At 37.0% G+C, this 18,689-nt stretch overlaps 3 protein-coding genes across 4 annotated transcripts; all 3 read right to left on the bottom strand.

Moving 5' to 3' along the window:
- Positions 1–123: 123 nt before the first annotated feature.
- Positions 124–5,813, bottom strand: LOC106363059 (putative cysteine-rich receptor-like protein kinase 20). Its single transcript, XM_048735495.1, has 7 exons — positions 5,013–5,813; positions 4,776–4,910; positions 4,553–4,674; positions 1,078–1,288; positions 757–994; positions 523–676; positions 124–441 (listed from the first exon to the last, which is right to left on the bottom strand). Exons 1-7 carry the CDS (start codon positions 5,770–5,772, stop codon positions 124–126), a joined length of 1,938 nt encoding a protein of 645 aa, XP_048591452.1. The 5' UTR covers positions 5,773–5,813.
- A 2,776-nt stretch (positions 5,814–8,589) lies between these two features.
- On the bottom strand, positions 8,590–9,846 carry LOC106364517 (putative F-box protein At4g22180). Its single transcript, XM_013804069.3, has one exon. It carries the CDS (start codon positions 9,760–9,762, stop codon positions 8,629–8,631), a length of 1,134 nt encoding a protein of 377 aa, XP_013659523.2. The 5' UTR covers positions 9,763–9,846; the 3' UTR covers positions 8,590–8,628.
- A 2,824-nt stretch (positions 9,847–12,670) lies between these two features.
- On the bottom strand, positions 12,671–18,480 carry LOC106374444 (uncharacterized protein At4g22160-like). Of its 2 annotated transcripts, none has more exons than XM_013814467.3 (3): positions 17,994–18,480; positions 13,081–13,108; positions 12,671–12,986 (listed from the first exon to the last, which is right to left on the bottom strand). In XM_013814467.3, exons 1-3 carry the CDS (start codon positions 18,376–18,378, stop codon positions 12,920–12,922), a joined length of 480 nt encoding a protein of 159 aa, XP_013669921.2. In that variant the 5' UTR covers positions 18,379–18,480; the 3' UTR covers positions 12,671–12,919. The 2 variants fall into 2 exon arrangements, with proteins under 2 accessions (XP_013669921.2, XP_048596610.1); XM_048740653.1 differs by having other exon boundaries at positions 13,081–13,102; positions 17,988–18,471.
- Between the last annotated feature and the right edge of the window lie 209 nt (positions 18,481–18,689).

Genomic DNA, 18,689 nt, shown 5'->3' with positions numbered 1-18,689 from the left:
CGCATAAAAAAATATGGAAAATGGAAACAGTTTAGCTTAGAAGAATCTTTGTTCATTGTCGATGCATACAACAATAATAGTCCTGAATCATATCTTATTTACGTTGATGTGTTGTTTTTGTCTTCAACGAGGATCTACCCTAGTAATGGACGCATTATCATCTGAACAAAGAGCAGACATATCAATAGATGGACCTGCTCTCCCTACTTGTTCATGCCTGCTTCGGAAGAAAAATCCAGGTGGTCGAGGTACGGCAAGAGAAATCGAACTAGTGGTGAGCATCTGGACGATTGCTGACATAGTTGGACGATCTTCAGCTTCTTCTTGAACACACAATAAAGCGATATGGATACACCTGGTAATTTCGTTTGTTTCATAGTTATCTTGAAAGGACGGATCCATCAGCTCTAACCGTGATCCATTGCTCCAGAGTCTCCAAGCCTATTGAACAGATTAATAATTTACAACTTTAGCCATCATGAAGAAAACATAAAAAGGGAAGTCTAAAGGCTCTATACTCACATATGTAACCAAATTGCCAGCAGTACCATCCATTTGAAAGAGGCTACTGTTCCTCTTGCCGCTTATAATCTCAAGAACTAAAACCCCAAAACTATACACATCTGATTTCATAGAGAATTGGCCATACATGGCATATTCTGGAGACATGTAACCACTGCCACAATACTTGAATGTTGAGTCAACATAAACATATAGCAGTCTAGAGAAGCAATAAGGGGAAGACCAAAAACTTACTAGGTTCCAACTACTCTTCTTGTATTGGCTTCTGTTTGGTCTATTCCAAAAATTCTTGCCATTCCAAAATCTGCAACTTTGGGGTTCATATCGGCATCCAAGAGGATGTTACCCGCTTTGAGGTCACGATGTATGATTGTGAGTCGTGAATCTTGATGAAGATATAGAATCCCTCTAGCGATTCCTCCAATGATTTTATATCTTTTTGTCCAATCTAGCTGGCTTTGCATCGTAGAGTCTACTCATGCATGTTTAAAATAGTCAAGCAATTAAAGAATGCAATTTGAAAATATTTTAGGCTAATTATTGAACTTAACTGACCAAAAAGGAAGTAATCAAGGCTTTTGTTGGGCACAAACTCATATACAAGTATCTTTTCTTCTGCTTCCAAACAAAACCCAAACAGCCTTACCAAATTTCTATGCTGAAGCTTTGCCACAACAACAACTTCGTTTTCGAACTCTCTTTCACCTTGTCCTGATATCTTTGATAGCCTCTTCACCGCAACTTGTACTCCACTAGGAAATGTTCCCTACAAGAGTACATCTATACTATACTAAAAAGGGGATATAAGCCATGGAGAGAGTGTCCACATAGGATAGAAAAATCAACCAATCAGAGAATCCGAAATTGCCATGTCATCTCATTTATTTTTCGTAAAAAATAAAAAAACAATGCGAAAGTGAGAATCGAACCCGGGTTAGTATGATATATATATATAGGACAGTTACCACTAAGCCATTGAAACTTTCTTGGACACATATACAAGAACCACTAAGTATATAATCACAAATTCTTATGTACATTTACAATAATATGAATTCAACTTTCAAGACTCCGATACTTTGTTTTGTAAAAAAAAATAAGTAAGTGACTAAGCTAATATATTCTTAGAAAGTGTGAGAACGTTGACAAATATGAAAAAACATAGATTTTTGTTTTCGTGACAAAGTTAAGAATTTTGTAAAAGTAAGTTTAACATATAAATTTTTGTGACAAATATGAAAAAACATAGATTTTTGTAAAATTTTGACAAAACAACTCATAACATACTTCTCTAATATCTTAATAAAATATTATTTAAGGGTGCAATAATTAAATATATTAATTCAATAAATTTTGTAATTTATAGACAAAACAATAACACAACAAATTTTGAAACATTTGTTTAACCTATCAATTTTTTTTTCATGAGAATCCAACTAAACAAGATAAAAATAATAATTAGATTTAACAAATATTTAATTACCATTTTATTCAATTTTGATTAATTTCAAATTATCATAATGTATCTTTTTGAAGTTACAAATATGAAAAAGCATAGATTTTTGTACAATTTCACAAAACAACTCAAAACATATTTTTATAATGTCTTAATAAAATATTATTTAAGGATGCAATAATTAAATATATTAATTCAATAAATTTTATAATTTATAGACAAAACAATACCACAACAAATTTTGAAACATTTGTTTAACCAATCGATTTTTTTTTCATGAGAATCCAACTAAACAATTAGATTTACAAATATCTAATTACCATTTTATTCAATTTTGATTCATTTTAAATTGTAATAATGTATATTTTTGAAGTTACAAAAAAATAATGTTCTTTCTTTATTACACTAGCATTATATATAGATTCTATATACACAAAATAAATATAATATAACAACATAAACTTGCTTTCCCCGATTCATATGAAAACTTTTTAAGTTATCCACCAAAGCAAATTAATTAAATCAATGAAATTGTTAAAATACAGCAAATTAATATATAATTTTATTTTAAATTAAATTATTTAAAAAGTGTATTTTCGTTAAAACAAAATAATAAATAAGTAAAACTGATTTGATGGTAATTTTTATGATATATATATATATATATATATATCAATTCTGTGAAAGAAATAGAAGCTTAATATGGAAAAAAATCTTAAATACAAAAACCTCTAAAAATTAACAAAAAAACTAATAAATTAAACTATGATATCACTTAAAAGCTTCTTTGACCATATTAATAAAATATTTAAGCGATAATTAGACAAATTTGATTTTTTTTCCAGCAACAAGTTTATTATTAATTAGCATCAGTTATTTCAAGATGTTTAAGAAATGGTGGACAAAAAAATAGGATGGACATTAATGATATATGAACTATGAATAGTACTTTGTGAAGCAGACTTAGATAACATATCTGCACATCCATTTTCAGTCTTTTTTTATGCCTAAATTCAATTTCTTCAGAGTAGTTATTCCACAAATAGATCGTATGAGATATTGTTTTGATATGTAGATTTGTTTTTTCAATGTTAAGAAGATTGATAACTGTAAAAATGTCTCCTTCGTATATGATATGTCTATAACCGAGTCTCCAACATGAGACAAGTTTGTTTAAAAAGTAAATAATTTTATTTTTCTTATATTATATAATCAATATATATTATTTACTGATAATAAATATATAGTTATTCATCTATCACAAATATCTATGCAAATATGTGAATCAAGTACAACAATCAAACAACATAATGATTTCCACAAAGAAAATTTAAAAAATATATTTATGTTATGTAGTCATATTTTATATTTTTTAAATAATGTAATACAATATTATACATTATTTTTTTAGAATTGAGAAATACATATATCACTTAGACAAATTAAGCGATAATTAAACAAATTTGATTTTTATTTTGTGAGCAAAAAGTTTATTATTAATTAGCATTACTTATTTCAAGATGTTTAAGAAATGATGGACAAAAAAATATGATGGACATAAATGATATATGAACTATAAATAGTTTTTTGTAAAGCTGACTTAGATAACCCATATGCATATCCATTTCCAGTCCTTTTTGATGCATAAATTCAATTTCTTCAAAGCAGTTATTCCACAAAGAGATCGTATGAGATATTGTTTTAATATTCAGATTTGTTTATTGATTGTTAAGAACATTGATAAGTGTAAAAATGTTTCATTCGAATATGATATGTCTATAACCGAGTCCCCAACATGAGACAAGTTTATTAAAAAGTAAATAATTTCATTTTTCTTATATTATATAATAAATATATATTATTTACTGATAATAAAAATATAGTTATTCATCTATCACAAATATCTATGCAAATATGTGAATTAAGTACAACAATCAAACAACATAATGATTTCCACAAAGAAAATATAAAAAATATATTTATGTTATGTAGTCTTATTTTCTATTCTTTAAATAATATAATACAATATTATACATTATTTTTTAGAATTGAGAAATACATATAATATCTTATCCGCGCGTAGCGCGGTTAAAAAATCTAGTTATTTTAAAATTAAAAGAACTCTCTGTCAAATTAATCATGAAAATGAAGTACTCAAATGCAACTCATAAATTTTAGAATTCGTTACACAATAAATATTTAGGGATTCAATATGTATCCATGGTATATTCATAGTTGGATTTATTGGTTAAAAGTTTAGAAGGATTTTTAGTAATAAGCACACCAACTAAAGATGGATCTAAGAAAATCCATCAACTATTTTTTAAACGAAGAAACTCTTCTAACTTAATATCTGTAAATGTCACCCATTCTGACTAAAATGTCGTCAAAGATAAATGAAGACCGTTAAATGAAAATATTTCAACTAACAATGAGTTGTAAGAAAACCCATAAAATATTTTTCAAAGATTTTTTTAGTTGATGAGTTTTATTATTCAAAACCTGTAAAGAACTCATGTTTCAATAACACAATAACTTTTTAAAAATTATAATTAGGCATATATGGAGGAATACCTTGTAGACTTGGCCAAAACCACCTTGACCGAGTTTGTTGCCTTCGGAAAAATTATCCGTTGCTGCCTCGATTGCCTTAAAATCAAACTGAAGTGAGCCTGCAGTTGTAATATCGTCCCTATCTGTCGAAACAACTTCATCAGCTTAGTTAAGGAAAAAAACACAGAAAAATATTCATTGGAACTGAGACGACAGATTATCACTGGACTACTGGAGCCTTTACCAGCCAGTGGTTCAGTCTCATAAACCATCCCTTTTCTCTTTGCCCGGAAACTGAAAACAGCTACTAGAAGCAGAAAAATAACAGTGATTGGAACAACAACAGCGATGATTATGACAGAGGAGTTTCCGCCTTCTCCTGTATCGACAAAAAAAATGGGAACCATTGTTCTAGCAAATCTTTAAAAAAAAGTTGCGCTTAACATATATGTAATTAAAGGAATAGAAAAAATGATCAGACCCGGCCTAGGTGGAGGAGGTGTTGGAACGTCGGTTTCATCGTAAAACTTGTAAGGCTCGAATCTTGAATTACAGCTCGGCACAAGAACTCTTCCCCCGACGCTGTCAATGGGCAATCGATTGATGGTCCAATTTAGACAGTGGAAACATTCTTGGCTCGTCAGATCAGGAGTGCACTGAACCAGTCCGAACAGAGTCTGGGAATTGGCGAAGGCATTTACAGTATCGAATTTTCGAGAACTGTTCGATGCAAAGGTGGCGGCTTGGTTCATCGTGGATAAGAGCAAGTCTCTGAACCCAGTTTGGTTCGATGTAATACGCTCGCCGTTAGACATGTTACGTTCTCCACTGGTGTTCAGGGTCGAGAGTATATTCCCGTTAGAGTATCTGAGCATACACTTTTCGTAATAGAGCGTCACTTCTCTCTCGTTCGGACACCTCTTTAACGTGTCGTTGACGGCAAAAGAGATGCATCTACGGCAAACTTCTTGCATGACATCTCCGCGGCAGAGGAAAAGTCCGGTGACTCCGTCGGGGGCTTGCCCGGTGGTGGCGTTTTGGAAACCGGTGGAGTAAGAGGCGTTGGGAGAAGAGAGAGAAGACAAAAGGGTTCTGAGATTGGTGTAGTAAGTGCTGTTTCTGGTGAAAGTTGTGGTGTTTGGACAGACATGGTATGTATAAGTGGGATCTTGAGCAGAAGCTCTGAAGCTTGTGAGAAAGGAGAAAAGGAAGAGGAACACGAAAGTGGAACAAGAAGACATGATCACCTGCGAATCTATACGATATATATATAGTCTATGACAGATTAACGTGAACCAGAGGATGGTTCTTTTGACGAGTGACGAACAAAAGTCTCCTCCAGAATAAGCGATCTTGTAAATGTAAGACGCTTCTTGTTGTTGTTGTGTAGGAGAGAACTCAAGGTTGCGAGGAAGGTGAAAAGGAAGAGAGAAGAACCAAAGATAAACTTTGTTCAAAAAAAAGAACTCAAGGTTATGACTTCTGATCCATCTGAAGACATACTGGTCGACCAAGCGATTATTATAACTCAAATAATACCATTTTGATATACTAGTCAAATATAATTTTTTTTGAGGAAGTCAAGTACTTACTTTTCTAAATTTTACAATCTGATACTGAATCATTCTTGAAAAATTAGCATTATTTTCAAAATTTTCTTTGTTTGGACTTTGTCATAGATTTAGGTTAGTCCAATTAGTAATTAATTATACCGAGAGTAGACGTGCATGAACCGGAGTTTTAGCAGTGCAGAAAATCCTAGAGAGAAAACGATTTGTCTTCATTTAAATCCAAAACACTATTATATCTTTAGCGTATGTAAGTCATAATTTTTCATTTAACATTGGCCGAAAATACTAAAGAATAAAGATCTATTAACGTCCATTTGCCGAAAATAGTAAAAGATCTCCATGCTTTTTTTTTTGACAAAGGATTTTCTTGAATTAATAAAAAGTCAACACAAATATTATAAAGAAGGAGAAAGTTTAAGGGAGAAGAGATTAATGTTTGATTTAATCTAATGAAAGCTTTTAAAAACTTAAAAGCTGAGAGAGATGAAGAAGGATGACAAAAGGAAACAATGTCTCAGCCATGGCCAACCTGAGTCCTGCATTTTTTGAGAAGGTTTTATTGGTTTACCTCACTGGGATTTTGGCGGTGATGCGTTCCACTCTTCACCGATGAAAACCCCATTTTTATCAAACAGATCACCAAAAACACTTGGCTTGGTAACAGTTGTCACTTCTGTACTAAAGTTCGGTTGAGGTGAAAGAGTGTCATCACGATATATGGAGAGAGTTGTTTTCCATGGTATCATTACCTTCCAAGGGAGAGGAGGAGGGAGAAGACTCAAATTCTTTAGCCTTTGATGGAGAGACAGAGGTCTTTACTGGAGTCTCAAACTGAACAACATAAGGAGCTGAAAGCCGATCTGGAAAAGAGTACAATCTCTTCAGCGATCTTCTCAGTTGTAGTAGTATCTAAGTTAACAGGGTCAACTTCTTGGAGAGAATCATTTCTTGAAGAGATTTATTGGTAGCACTTTTCTCCAAAACATCAGTCTCGGTAGGGGCAATAATTATTTCAGGAGTAGAGGTTGTTACCTTTTGGGGCTCCGCTATCAACGGACCAGTGGTATGAACCTGGGATTCTTCCAACGAAACTGAGATGTTACCATTACCTTGCACTTTGTCGCTGGGAGAGTGATTGATCGTTTCACAAGCAGATTCACGATGACCAAACAATACGACAATGAGAACAAACACGAGGTAATCTGAGATGAGACCTTTAGATTAACAAGAAAGATAGAACTTGTGTTATCTCTTTTAACACTGAAATAGATGGAATCTCTAATGAATCCGTCATTGCCGAGCACAGTGATGCTTTGATCCAAAAGCATTGACTCGTCTCCCAAAGAAGTAACCAGTTGGTGATTCCTCATCCTCAGGAATCCTGGTGAACAAACCTTGATAACCCTGAAGGACCAGGTTTCAGACCTCGACCTCCACCATTTTTCAACCTTGAAGACTTCTCCTGTCACCGTGACTACAAGTTTTGTCGGAACAACAAGACCTAAACGCAGTCTTTCCACAATAACACCGCACTGAAAGATTTGTTGTGGAGTCTCTCCAGACAAATCAAAGATTAATAAACAACCAGATACGCTTAAGAAGTAAAGCTTGGATTCCTTGTAAACCACGTCAACACAGCCTGCGGTTTTGGGAAGTTGAGTCCAGGAGGTGTCTCTCTTTTTGGAATAAACAACACACAAGTCTCGAAGTCCCCATAGAACAACATAATCATTGGTTCTCTCATCAATCCAAAACACTGGGGTTCATATACTCATAACCATATCATCTAGGGTTCGCTCTACCTTTACCATTCCAAGCTGTGACTCCACGGAAGGTAGATTGATTCTCTCATTGGTAAAGAGATTCACAACGTAGAGACTACGTAGAGGGTATCGCATCAAGAGCCAGCTTCCATAGGCATATCACACTTTGCCAGCTTGTCTGCAACTTTGTTACTCTAATTAGCTACTCTTTATAGGAGGACTATACAAGTGCTTTTCCCTCTTATTAATCGTTGTTAGGCATATATGAGTTACTAGTTACAATATCCCTTGTCATTCCATCTATGTTTTGACCCAACTTTTATGTAATCTGTTCTTCGACTTTCTCAAACTTTTGCATCAAACAATCATATATGATGGACAAAGGATAACTTATTAGGTGAAATATTAAAAATTTAAATTAGTGAAAGACTTATATAAGTAAAATCTTTTATTCAAAATAAGGACCATTAATAAGTGAAGAACAAACATGTTATTGTGAACAAACGCGAATTAACTCGGAAAAAAAAAGTAAAAGAGAGCAAAAACGTATTGAGGCAAATATCCGTTTAGGGTTTCTTATTATTATGCGAATGAATAATCTTACAAACCCTTAAACCCGTATTTATAGCATCTTCAAAACCCGATTTTATTTTCCCTATAAGAATACATACTTATTTAGAAAAAGTAAATTTTCTAAACAGACACATCAAGATGCAAAACATGTTTATTCTAGTTAGAAAAACATTGTATTGACATCACAATATCATGCATGTGTAAAACTTGGTAAGAACCATTGAGCTCTAGAGAACTGAAATTTAGAACAATCAAATTTGTGCATCAGCTCCGTCTTGTGTGTCTGAAGATTAAAAAGAAAGAGATCATTTCTGTCTTTTTTATCATCACAGCCGCTGAAATAGATGGAATTTGCAATGAATCCATAAGTCTCATTGGCGAGCACAGTGATGCCTTGATCAAAAAGCATCGACTCATTGCCCAAAGAATTAACCAGTTGGTGTTCCTTCAGGTTCCCTGAAGAATAAGAATAAACCTTGATAACCAGGAATGACCATGTCATAGGTATAGATCTCCATATTTTTTGAACCAAGAGGACGTTTCCTGTTACTGTGGCTACAAGCTTTGTCGCAACAATGCGCAACCGACTACTTATTTTACGACTATGGACGCTTTCCACTTTCAGTTCTCGTTGAAAGGTTTGCTGTGGAGTCTCTCCATAAAAATCAAAGATACAGAAATCACCGTAGTAATTTAAAAAGTAAAGCTTGTGATCCTTGTAAACCATGCCAAGACATTCAGAAGTTTCAGGGATTTGCTTCCAAGAGTTATTTACTTTCTTGGAGTAGACCACAGGCAAGTTATCTAGGCTGCATACAACAACATAGTCTTTGGTTTTCTCGTCAATCCAAAACAGACAGGATAGTATCCTATTCTTTGGTTTGGTTCGCCTCTCCTTTGTCAACCCAAGCTGTGACTCCAGAGAAGGTAGAATTATTCTCTCGTTGGTAAAGATATTCACAATGTGGAGATTATAACAAAGATCATGCATCAAGAGCCAACTTCCATAGGATGCTTCACAAACACTCTTTGAAAAATCCAAACCAGTGTCTTGTGTTTTGTAAAGTCTTTCTTTTTCCTCGGGATTGAACAACTTGCAGTAACTGTTGTTTTGCTCTTCGGGGAAGAGAATCAGCCAAGGGGTGTGATTCTTTTTGGGTACTGATTGTCTCGAAGAAGAGAGCCAAGACGAACACACGGATTTAGCTCGTTGGAAATCAACAAAGCCAAGCCGCTTGAACACCATATTCAAGAGATCAAGTGGAAGCTCCGACCATGAGTTGCACTCGTGAGAATTAGGGTTTCGCTTCTTATTATCCTCCATGGCAAATACTGAGAGCCGCAAGAGGGAGTCTCTCAAAGAGTATTTAAATCCAAACGATTGAAAGAATCTTGTATTTTAAATAGGTGATTATTAGTATAATAAAATCTTTTAGGAAAGAGTCCGTACGAGCTTTATCACGAGTCATATATTCATCCGAATTTATAACAGAAATCATACTGAAAGCGTGTTGTCAAAAAAAAAAAAAAATCATATTGAAAGTGTGAAAAGGAAAAAAAAATCATATTGAAAGTGTGAAAAGGAAAGAAAAATCATATTAAAAACTATAAATCTCACCTTCCTTTGATTCTTTTACCATCTTCTCTTTCTCTCAAAAGTCAAAACCTATGGGATCCATCTCTTTACGTTTCCAGCATTGATCATCATCATCCACAATCTGATGGGAAGGTTCACGCGAATCCATACAACAACAATGTCTTCCAAGCGCCTCCACATACTTCCTTCAACCATCCTCCTTACTTCCAAGTAAAACTCTCATCTTAAGCTACTAACTTAGAAAAAGATCATGTATATATTCCCTATCTAAATATATGTATGGATGGGTAGATGATAAGCATGGCGATTGCGGCGTCAAACGAACGGGACGGTTTAAGCAAAGAGGCAATTTCGAGGTATATTCAGAAAAACTACACCGGGTTGCATCCTGATCATGATGCTTTGCTGACACGCCATCTCAAGACCTTGAAGAACAGTCGTATTGTTGATGTGAAGAAAACCTACAAAGTTCGCTGCTTCTCCTGATGCATGTCTGGAAGTTCCTAGGTCTAGGATTCTTACCACCACCAACAACGACCAACATACTCCTGATCTAGCAGGTGTTTCAGCTTCTCAGCCTCAAAAGCATGCAGGCCGCCGTGGTGGAGCTAGTAACCTGGATGATATGCGACCCCCCGGTCGTCCCACAAAGAACAGAGCTGCCACAATGGTTCCGGCTTTGGTACTGGCTGGCTCTAGCAGCACCGTTTGCCAACAACGAGTAGAAACCATCTAAGATCGCTGGACTAAGAAAGGTATATATGTTTATTAAGATTTCACTCTCTTTATTTACAGTTAGTTGAAGTGTGAACTATGATCTCAATTCTGAGTTTGTCTTTGGTAAGGGATAACTAAAAGTCGCAGTCTAAGATTAACATTATGCATATCTATGTTCACTCAATTTTCAGATTTTTTTTTTAATTATATTGGTATCACACTTTTGGCATATCCTTCTTTTAGGTGAAAGAGGACACTGTTATTTCTTTGAGCAGCGATTCTTCTGAATCTGATGATGACGAAAGTGACGTTTCTTTCACTTTGAATCATAAGAAGAAAGGTAAAACATATAAATATTTCATCACAGGTGCATCATTTAGCACCATGCTTACAATATTATATCTAAAACTAATTTATCTGGAGATTTTTCAGGAAGACTAGTAGAAGATGACGAGGCAATGGTCACTAACACCAGTTGTTCTGTGAAAAGAAGGAAATGTAGACACATTTTTGCTTAATTTTCATCTCTTATTTATTTATTTTTTGTGAGTTGCTTATATACTAACATGCATGTTTTTCTATTTCTTGAGAATTTTACAGTAGTTCCCAAAATAAAAAATCCAGAGAAATACCTGGAAAATCCAGAGAATATATATTTTGAGAGTGAACTAAAGAATAGACCATATGAGCTGGTAAGAGAAAACATTGTTGATGTTACATATATGTACAACTACTTCAATTGTCTAATTTTTTTGTGTTTCCTCTGTGTATTTCCACTACAGTTGATTGATGCAAAAGTGGTGAAAACCTATGTTGCACCGGGACGGATACGGGAACAGAAGCGGGGACGGAAAACGGCAAAATTTAAAAATTATGGATACGGGGACGGCATATATATACTAGTCAAAAATATAAAATATTTATAAAATAACAAAATTATATAGTGAATCTAACATAATTATATATAATTTACTATAATATGTCTATTTTGCCAACTAAAAATAAATAAAAGACTATATAAAATAAGCTTTAGTTTATTTCTAAGGAGAAAGAGGGCAAGGCGTTGATGGCCACGAGGCTTCCAAGCCAAAGCTTGTTCCTTCGGCTCCTGCTATAAGTGTTTTGGCTCAAGTTTATTTTACTTCAATCAAGCAGCATAACAGTGACAGTTAAAACACAATTACACAAGCATTAGGTCCCGTGAAAACTAGACCTATTCAACAACAAAGTTCTCTAACCATCCCCAAGCCGTACCAGTGATGTCCCCGTGAAGAATCCGTCCCCGAAACGTTTCTGGTACCGGTACGGCACCTAAACAGACGTCCCCGTGCTTCATAGGTGAAAACCCATTGCTTAAAGTTTAAGGAATGCATTCACTACATTGACAGTGTTGGAAAAGTACAATCAGAGACGATGAAAACAAAAGATCGTGTTTGTATCCGATATTGGAACCGCATATGCGACAGGAACAAACTGAAGAAAGAAGACCGTGTTTTATGTGAACTCTTGCGTGAGGGCGATACGGTTTATGCAATCAACGTCCATGTAGTCCGTGCTAAAGATTTGTAGATGATATCATTCAAGCTTGTGGTTGTATAACTATACTAAAATTAAAGATAAACAAAAGAGTTCTTTCCCCCTTACGCGTTGCTAATGGATATATTGTAGGAGAACTTTTGAGTGTTAATTCACTACTCTCTCCGTTTTATATTCAGTGTCGTTGTAGAGAAATTTTTTCGTTACAAAATAAGTGTCATTTTCCATTTTCAATACAAAATTTATTAATTTTATACAGTAATTTATTTTCTATTAGTTAAAATATGGTTAGGTATATAGGTAATTGTGTTTTTATATATGAAATACACAAAATTAATTGTTTCCTTAATCTGTGTGTACAAAGTCAAAATAACACTTAATATGAAACAGAGGGAGTAAAACTATTTATTGGAAATTGAAGAAGGGACTAAACGACACATCTCATATTTGTTTCTGACTAAAATCATAGCCTGTAGATTGTAAAATCTTATTCATTAGAGACTTTGGAAGAAAAGGGTAAACATCTAACTAATAGTATAGTAAACACACACATAACATAAGAATAATATGACAGTTTCTGAGCGTGACATCATCATCCAGTTGATCTTTGACTTTGACACTTAACATTTTCTCAGGTCAATGAGTTCGAGAAGATTAGGTTAACTTGGAGTAAGCGCAATAAAGCTAAACTCTTTTCCCTACATTCATCACAGAACCTCTGTTGTTAGATTCTTAATGTTTCTCTAATTAATGCGACTTTAATGGTAAGAATAATGAAAAAGGATATCTGACCTTGTGGTGGATGACTCGTCTTCTATAATATTAGGGAATAGAATATTCCCATTCTTGAGATTAGGATAACTTCCATTATATTGAGATAATTCCAATTCCGTTAAGGAATATCTTGTCTTTGGAGTTGTATATATACGATGTATTGTCAAACTTGTTCAATAAGAAAGTCTATTCAGAATATCGTTTCCTATCTTTACATGGTATCAGAGCAGAAATTTTCTGTGACCTAGAATTTTTTTTTTTTTTTTTCTGTTTAAAGTTCTTCGAAGTTCGGAGGCTTGTGTTGTTGTTACTGGTTCTCTGTGAGATTCAGCAAAGATGGTTGAAGGTGATGAATCATCGGCTATCAAGAGTGGAACATCGGATAACGTCGGTGACGTTGGCAACAAGATTGCGACGCCTTACTCTCTCCATGCGTCCGATAATCCGGGTGCTATGATCACGTCTGTGACGTTGACAGGAGAGAATTATAATGAGTGGTCTAGTGAAATGACCAATGCTCTTCGTGCCAAACGGAAGCTTGGGTTCATCGATGGATCTATTACGAAACCATCCGCAACCGATTCTAACTTGGAGCTTTGGCTTTCGGTTAACTCGATGATTGTGGGTTGGATTCGAACGTCTATAGAACCGCGTGTGCGGTCTACGGTTACGTTTGTTCAAGATTCTCATAAACTGTGGGAAAATTTGCGCAAACGATTCTCTGTGGAAAATAAGGTGCGAGTGCATCATCTGAAGGAGCAGCTGGCTTCGTGTCGACAAGACGGTCAGCCTGTGATTGAGTTCTTTGGGCGTTTGTCCAAGCTATGGGAGGAGTTGGACATGTATTCACCGCTTCCAAGTTGTACTTGTGCAGCAGCTTCGGAGATTGAGAAAGCTAGAGAAGCTGAGAAGATGCATCAGTTCGTAATGGGCTTAGATGAGGCTCGTTTTGGAGGAATTTGTCAGTCGATCATCTCGTCAGATTCAGATTTGGATATTGGAGAGATATATGCTAAAGTTGTCCGAGAAGAACAACGTCTTAATTCAGCTAAAGAACGGGAGTCTCAGCAGAATGCTATTGGGTTCTTGGCTAAAACCGAAGCAGAGCAAACTACCCCTAGTGCTAACTCCACCGGTTCAGGAAAACGATCACAGTGTGCTCACTGCGGGAGAACTGGTCATGATAAAACAAACTGTTGGCAATTGGTCGGCTTTCCTGACTGGTGGGAAGAACGTTCGTCGGCCAACAGAGGTGGTAATGGAGGAAATAGAGGTGGTTCTCGCGGTGGTCGTGGGCGTGGCTCATCAAATTCTTCGCGTAACACAGGAGCTCGTGTCAACAATGCTCATGCCACTACCTCCAATTCCTCATCCTTCCCAGGTTTCACAGAAGAACAATGGACAGCTCTTACCCAGATGATCCACGAACGAACACGTCCATCTTCTTCTGATAAGCTTTCTGGTAAGAAGAGACATGGTGACCTTATATTGGACACGGGTGCGTCCCATCATATGACGGGCGATTTCTCTCTACTGATTAATGTGTCTGTCATACCACCGTGTCCTGTTGGGTTTGCGGACGGGAACAGAACGTTTGCAACTCACGTTGGCAGTTTGCCATTAACAGATCAAGTCACATTGGAGAAAGCACTATTTGTGCCGAACCTAAATTGTTCTTTGATTTCTGTTTCGAAATTTTTGAGACAGACAAATTGCTTTGCTCTTCTTACTGATACAGTGTGTGTCTTGCAGGACCGTTTTACGAGGACGCTGATTGGAGCCGGTAAAGAGCGAGATGGGGTATACTACTTTCAGGATGTCATGGCTGCAAGGGTTCATCGTGTGACTAGTCCAGTGGTTAGTTCTGCTGATCAGTTCATGTGGCACCAACGGCTAGGGCATCCGTCGTTTTCAGTGTTATCGTCTTTACCTATGTTTTCTACCAATAAAACAGCTTCCCCTAGTCCATGTGACACTTGTTTTAGGGCAAAGCAAACCCGAGAAGTTTTCTTTAACAGTTCAAATAAATCTAAAGAGTGTTTTGATATGATTCATTGTGACGTATGGGGACCATATCGTACTCGTTCCTCCAGTGGAGCAGTTTATTTTTTAACTATTGTTGATGATCACTCAAGGGCTGTATGGACATATCTCCTTCTTGAAAAATCAGAGGTTAAAACCGTACTCCAAAACTTCTGTGCAATGACGTCTAGACAGTTTGGAAAACCAGTGAAGATTGTTCGTTCAGATAATGGGACAGAATTTACTTGTCTTACACGATATTTTCGAGAACAAGGTGTGTTACATCAGACGTCGTGTGTTGCAACGCCTCAGCAGAATGGGCGTGTTGAGAGGAAACACCGACACATTTTGAATGTGTCTCGGGCATTGCTGTTTCAAAGCAAGCTACCAGTTAAGTTTTGGGGTGAAGCCGTCATGACAGCATCCCACTTGATTAACAGAACGCCTACTGAAGTTCTCAAAGGACGTTCTCCTTATGAAATATTGTATGGGATCAAACCGCAGTATGATCACCTTCGTGTCTTTGGAAGCTTGTGTTATACACATCGCCGGTCTCGTGACAAAGATAAGTTTGGGCCAAGAAGCAGGCGATGTATCTTCCTTGGTTATCCGTTTGGTCAGAAAGGTTGGAAGGTTTATGACTTGGATAAGAAGGAATTTCTTATCAGTCGGGATGTTGTTTTCTACGAGAATGAGTTCCCAATGGCCTCTGTTCAAGTTTCCCCACCTGCGCCTGATCCATCTTCGACGATCGTTTCTGATGAGGATTGGTTGCTACAAGCAGAAACGAATTTAGACGAAAGGGGGAGCAGTGATATACCCCCTGCGATCGAACAAGAAACAGAGATGTCTGATCCAGCTCATCTCCCCACCGCAACAGAACACGTTGAGGAACTTCAGGTTTCTTCACCTATAGTATCTGATACTCTTAATACAAGTCCAGAGTCTTCCACTCCAGAAGATCAGCTAGGACGTGGTCAGCGGGTTCGTGTGCCTCCAGCTAAGTTTCAAGATTATATTGCTTACAACACAGTCACCATAAAGAATACCCCTCTCGCTCCTCTTTCTGCTCAATCACTGTCCTCAGATTCGGTTCCTGGTAAGACACCGTATCCCCTGGTTGAATACCTTTCTGATGTTTCCTTCTCACCTGCGCATCAAGTGTTTCTCGCAGCAATAACTGCAGGTATAATACCGAAAAGCTATTCTGAGGCTGTAAAAGAGAAAGTATGGCGAGTTGCTGTTAAAGATGAGGTAGTTGCACTTGAAGACCAGGGCACATGGGATGTGACTTCGCTTCCACCAGGCAAGGTAGCTCTTGGTTGTCATTGGGTCTTTACGATCAAATATAACTCTGATGGGACCATTCGGCGTCACAAAGCACGTCTTGTCGTTCGAGGAAATCACCAAATAGAGGGGGAAGATTTCAATGAAACTTTTGCGCCAGTGGTTAAGATGACCACGGTTCGTGCGCTCCTTCGCATTGCGGCTGCTAAAAAGTGGGAGGTTCATCAGATGGACGTTCATAACGCCTTTCTTCATGGTGATCTCGAAGAAGAAGTTTATATGAGGTTTCCTCCAGGTTTTTCACATTCTGATCCTACAAAAGTGTGTAGGTTACGCAAGTCGTTATATGGGTTACGCCAAGCACCGCGTTGCTGGTTTGCGAAACTTTCTCAGGCTCTTACAAAGTTTGGTTTTGAGCAGTCCTATGAGGATGCCTCTTTGTTTATCTACATCAAAGGTGAAGTTGAGATAAGGGTTCTGATCTACGTTGATGATTTAGTCATTGCGAGCAATTGTTTGGAGCGGCTTGAGAAGTTTAAAACATACTTGGGTACTTGTTTTCATATGAAAGATTTGGGACGATTAAAATACTTCTTAGGCATTGAAGTTGCTAGATCAGATGAGGGTATTTTTTTATCTCAACGGAAGTATGTTCTTGACATCGTTGGTGAAACCGGTTTACTTGGATCAAAACCTGCAGGCACACCTATGGAACAAAACCATAAACTCGCATCTGATGATGGTCCTCTGTTCTCGGATCCCGGTCAGTATCGACGTCTGATAGGCCGACTAGTCTACCTCGCTATCTCTCGTCCAGAGTTGTCATACTCCATTCATCTCTTGTCTCAGTTCATGCAGACACCTCGCCAAGCTCACTGGGATGCTGCCTTGCGAGTCGTTCGTTATCTAAAGGGGTCACCTGGTCAGGGGATTCTTTTGCGTGCAGATACCAATCTAGAGTTGTCTATATACTGTGACGCAGATTGGCAATCATGTCCTCTCACTCGTCGCTCTCTCAGCTCGTTTGTAGTGATGATGGGAGGGTCTCCCATTGCTTGGAAAACAAAGAAACAAGATACTGTGTCTCACTCCTCAGCTGAAGCGGAATATAGGGCGATGGCATGTGCGGTTAAAGAAATGAAGTGGATCGTACCTCTTGTCAAAGATCTTGGAGTTATAGCTTCTACACCTGTCTCTTTTTATTGTGATAGCCAAGCGGCTATCCACATTGCTTCAAATCCGGTTTTTCATGAAAGAACAAAACATATTGAGAGGGATTGTCACTGTGTTCGTGATGCTGCTCGTGCTGGTCTAATCTCAATGCGTCATGTTCGTACAAAGGATCAACTGGCGGACATTCTTACAAAGGCCCTCGGTCGACCTCAGTTTGATTTTTTGCTGTCCAAGTTGGGAGTTCAAGATCTTCACTCTCCAACTTGAGGGGGAGTATTAGGGAATAGAATATTCCCATTCTTGAGATTAGGATAACTTCCATTATATTGAGATAATTCCAATTCCGTTAAGGAATATCTTGTCTTTGGAGTTGTATATATACGATGTATTGTCAAACTTGTTCAATAAGAAAGTCTATTCAGAATATCGTTTCCTATCTTTACATATAACTTCTGATCTCTTCCTTTTCCTTTGTGACGGAACAATCTCCTGTTCTTCGACAAGTAACGACGTTGTTACCTGTAAATGAGTCTGAAGCACCATTCGAGTCAACTCAACTTCCATTTCCATCCTTCTCTTCTCAGCTTCCCACCTCGCTGCCTCGCGAGCCTTCATCATCTCCATCTCCGCCAGTTCCGTTCTCAGTAGAGAATCAGACAAGACCCGTATGATCGTTGACAGTCCCGTTGAGGCTGTTAAGTCAGAGCTTCGGTTAGACTCGGTCCCGGAGTCGGAGCTTAGAGGGCCATCATGGGACCCATCTTTGGTCATATTATACTCTGACGATGATTCGACCGAGCTTAGTCTCCGGTGGAGGCTCACCGACTCATCCATGAAGTGTGGTGAGTGATCGTTTTGTAAAGTGGGGAGAGAGACAGTGGAACATGGGTCTTCTTGTTTGGTTTGATTCTTTCGACTTTTAAAAGTGATTTAGACTAAAGTGGTTCCACTTCCGATTCAAAGTAACTTTTTTTCACTTTGAACTTCAGTAACAACATGTTAGAGCGAAAATAATACAAACAATTTATCAGAAACGAAATACAAATAATTGATTCCATGATTAGTAGGTGAACTCATCGTGTTAATCAATCTTTTTTATTCCTATGTCTTTCCACACGCGCACATACGAACACGCGTCACCACTT

This window comes from Brassica napus, chromosome A1 (assembly GCF_020379485.1).
Source record: "Brassica napus cultivar Da-Ae chromosome A1, Da-Ae, whole genome shotgun sequence".
NCBI lineage: Eukaryota > Viridiplantae > Streptophyta > Magnoliopsida > Brassicales > Brassicaceae > Brassica > Brassica napus.
This window is presented reverse-complemented; position numbering and strand designations above follow the sequence as displayed.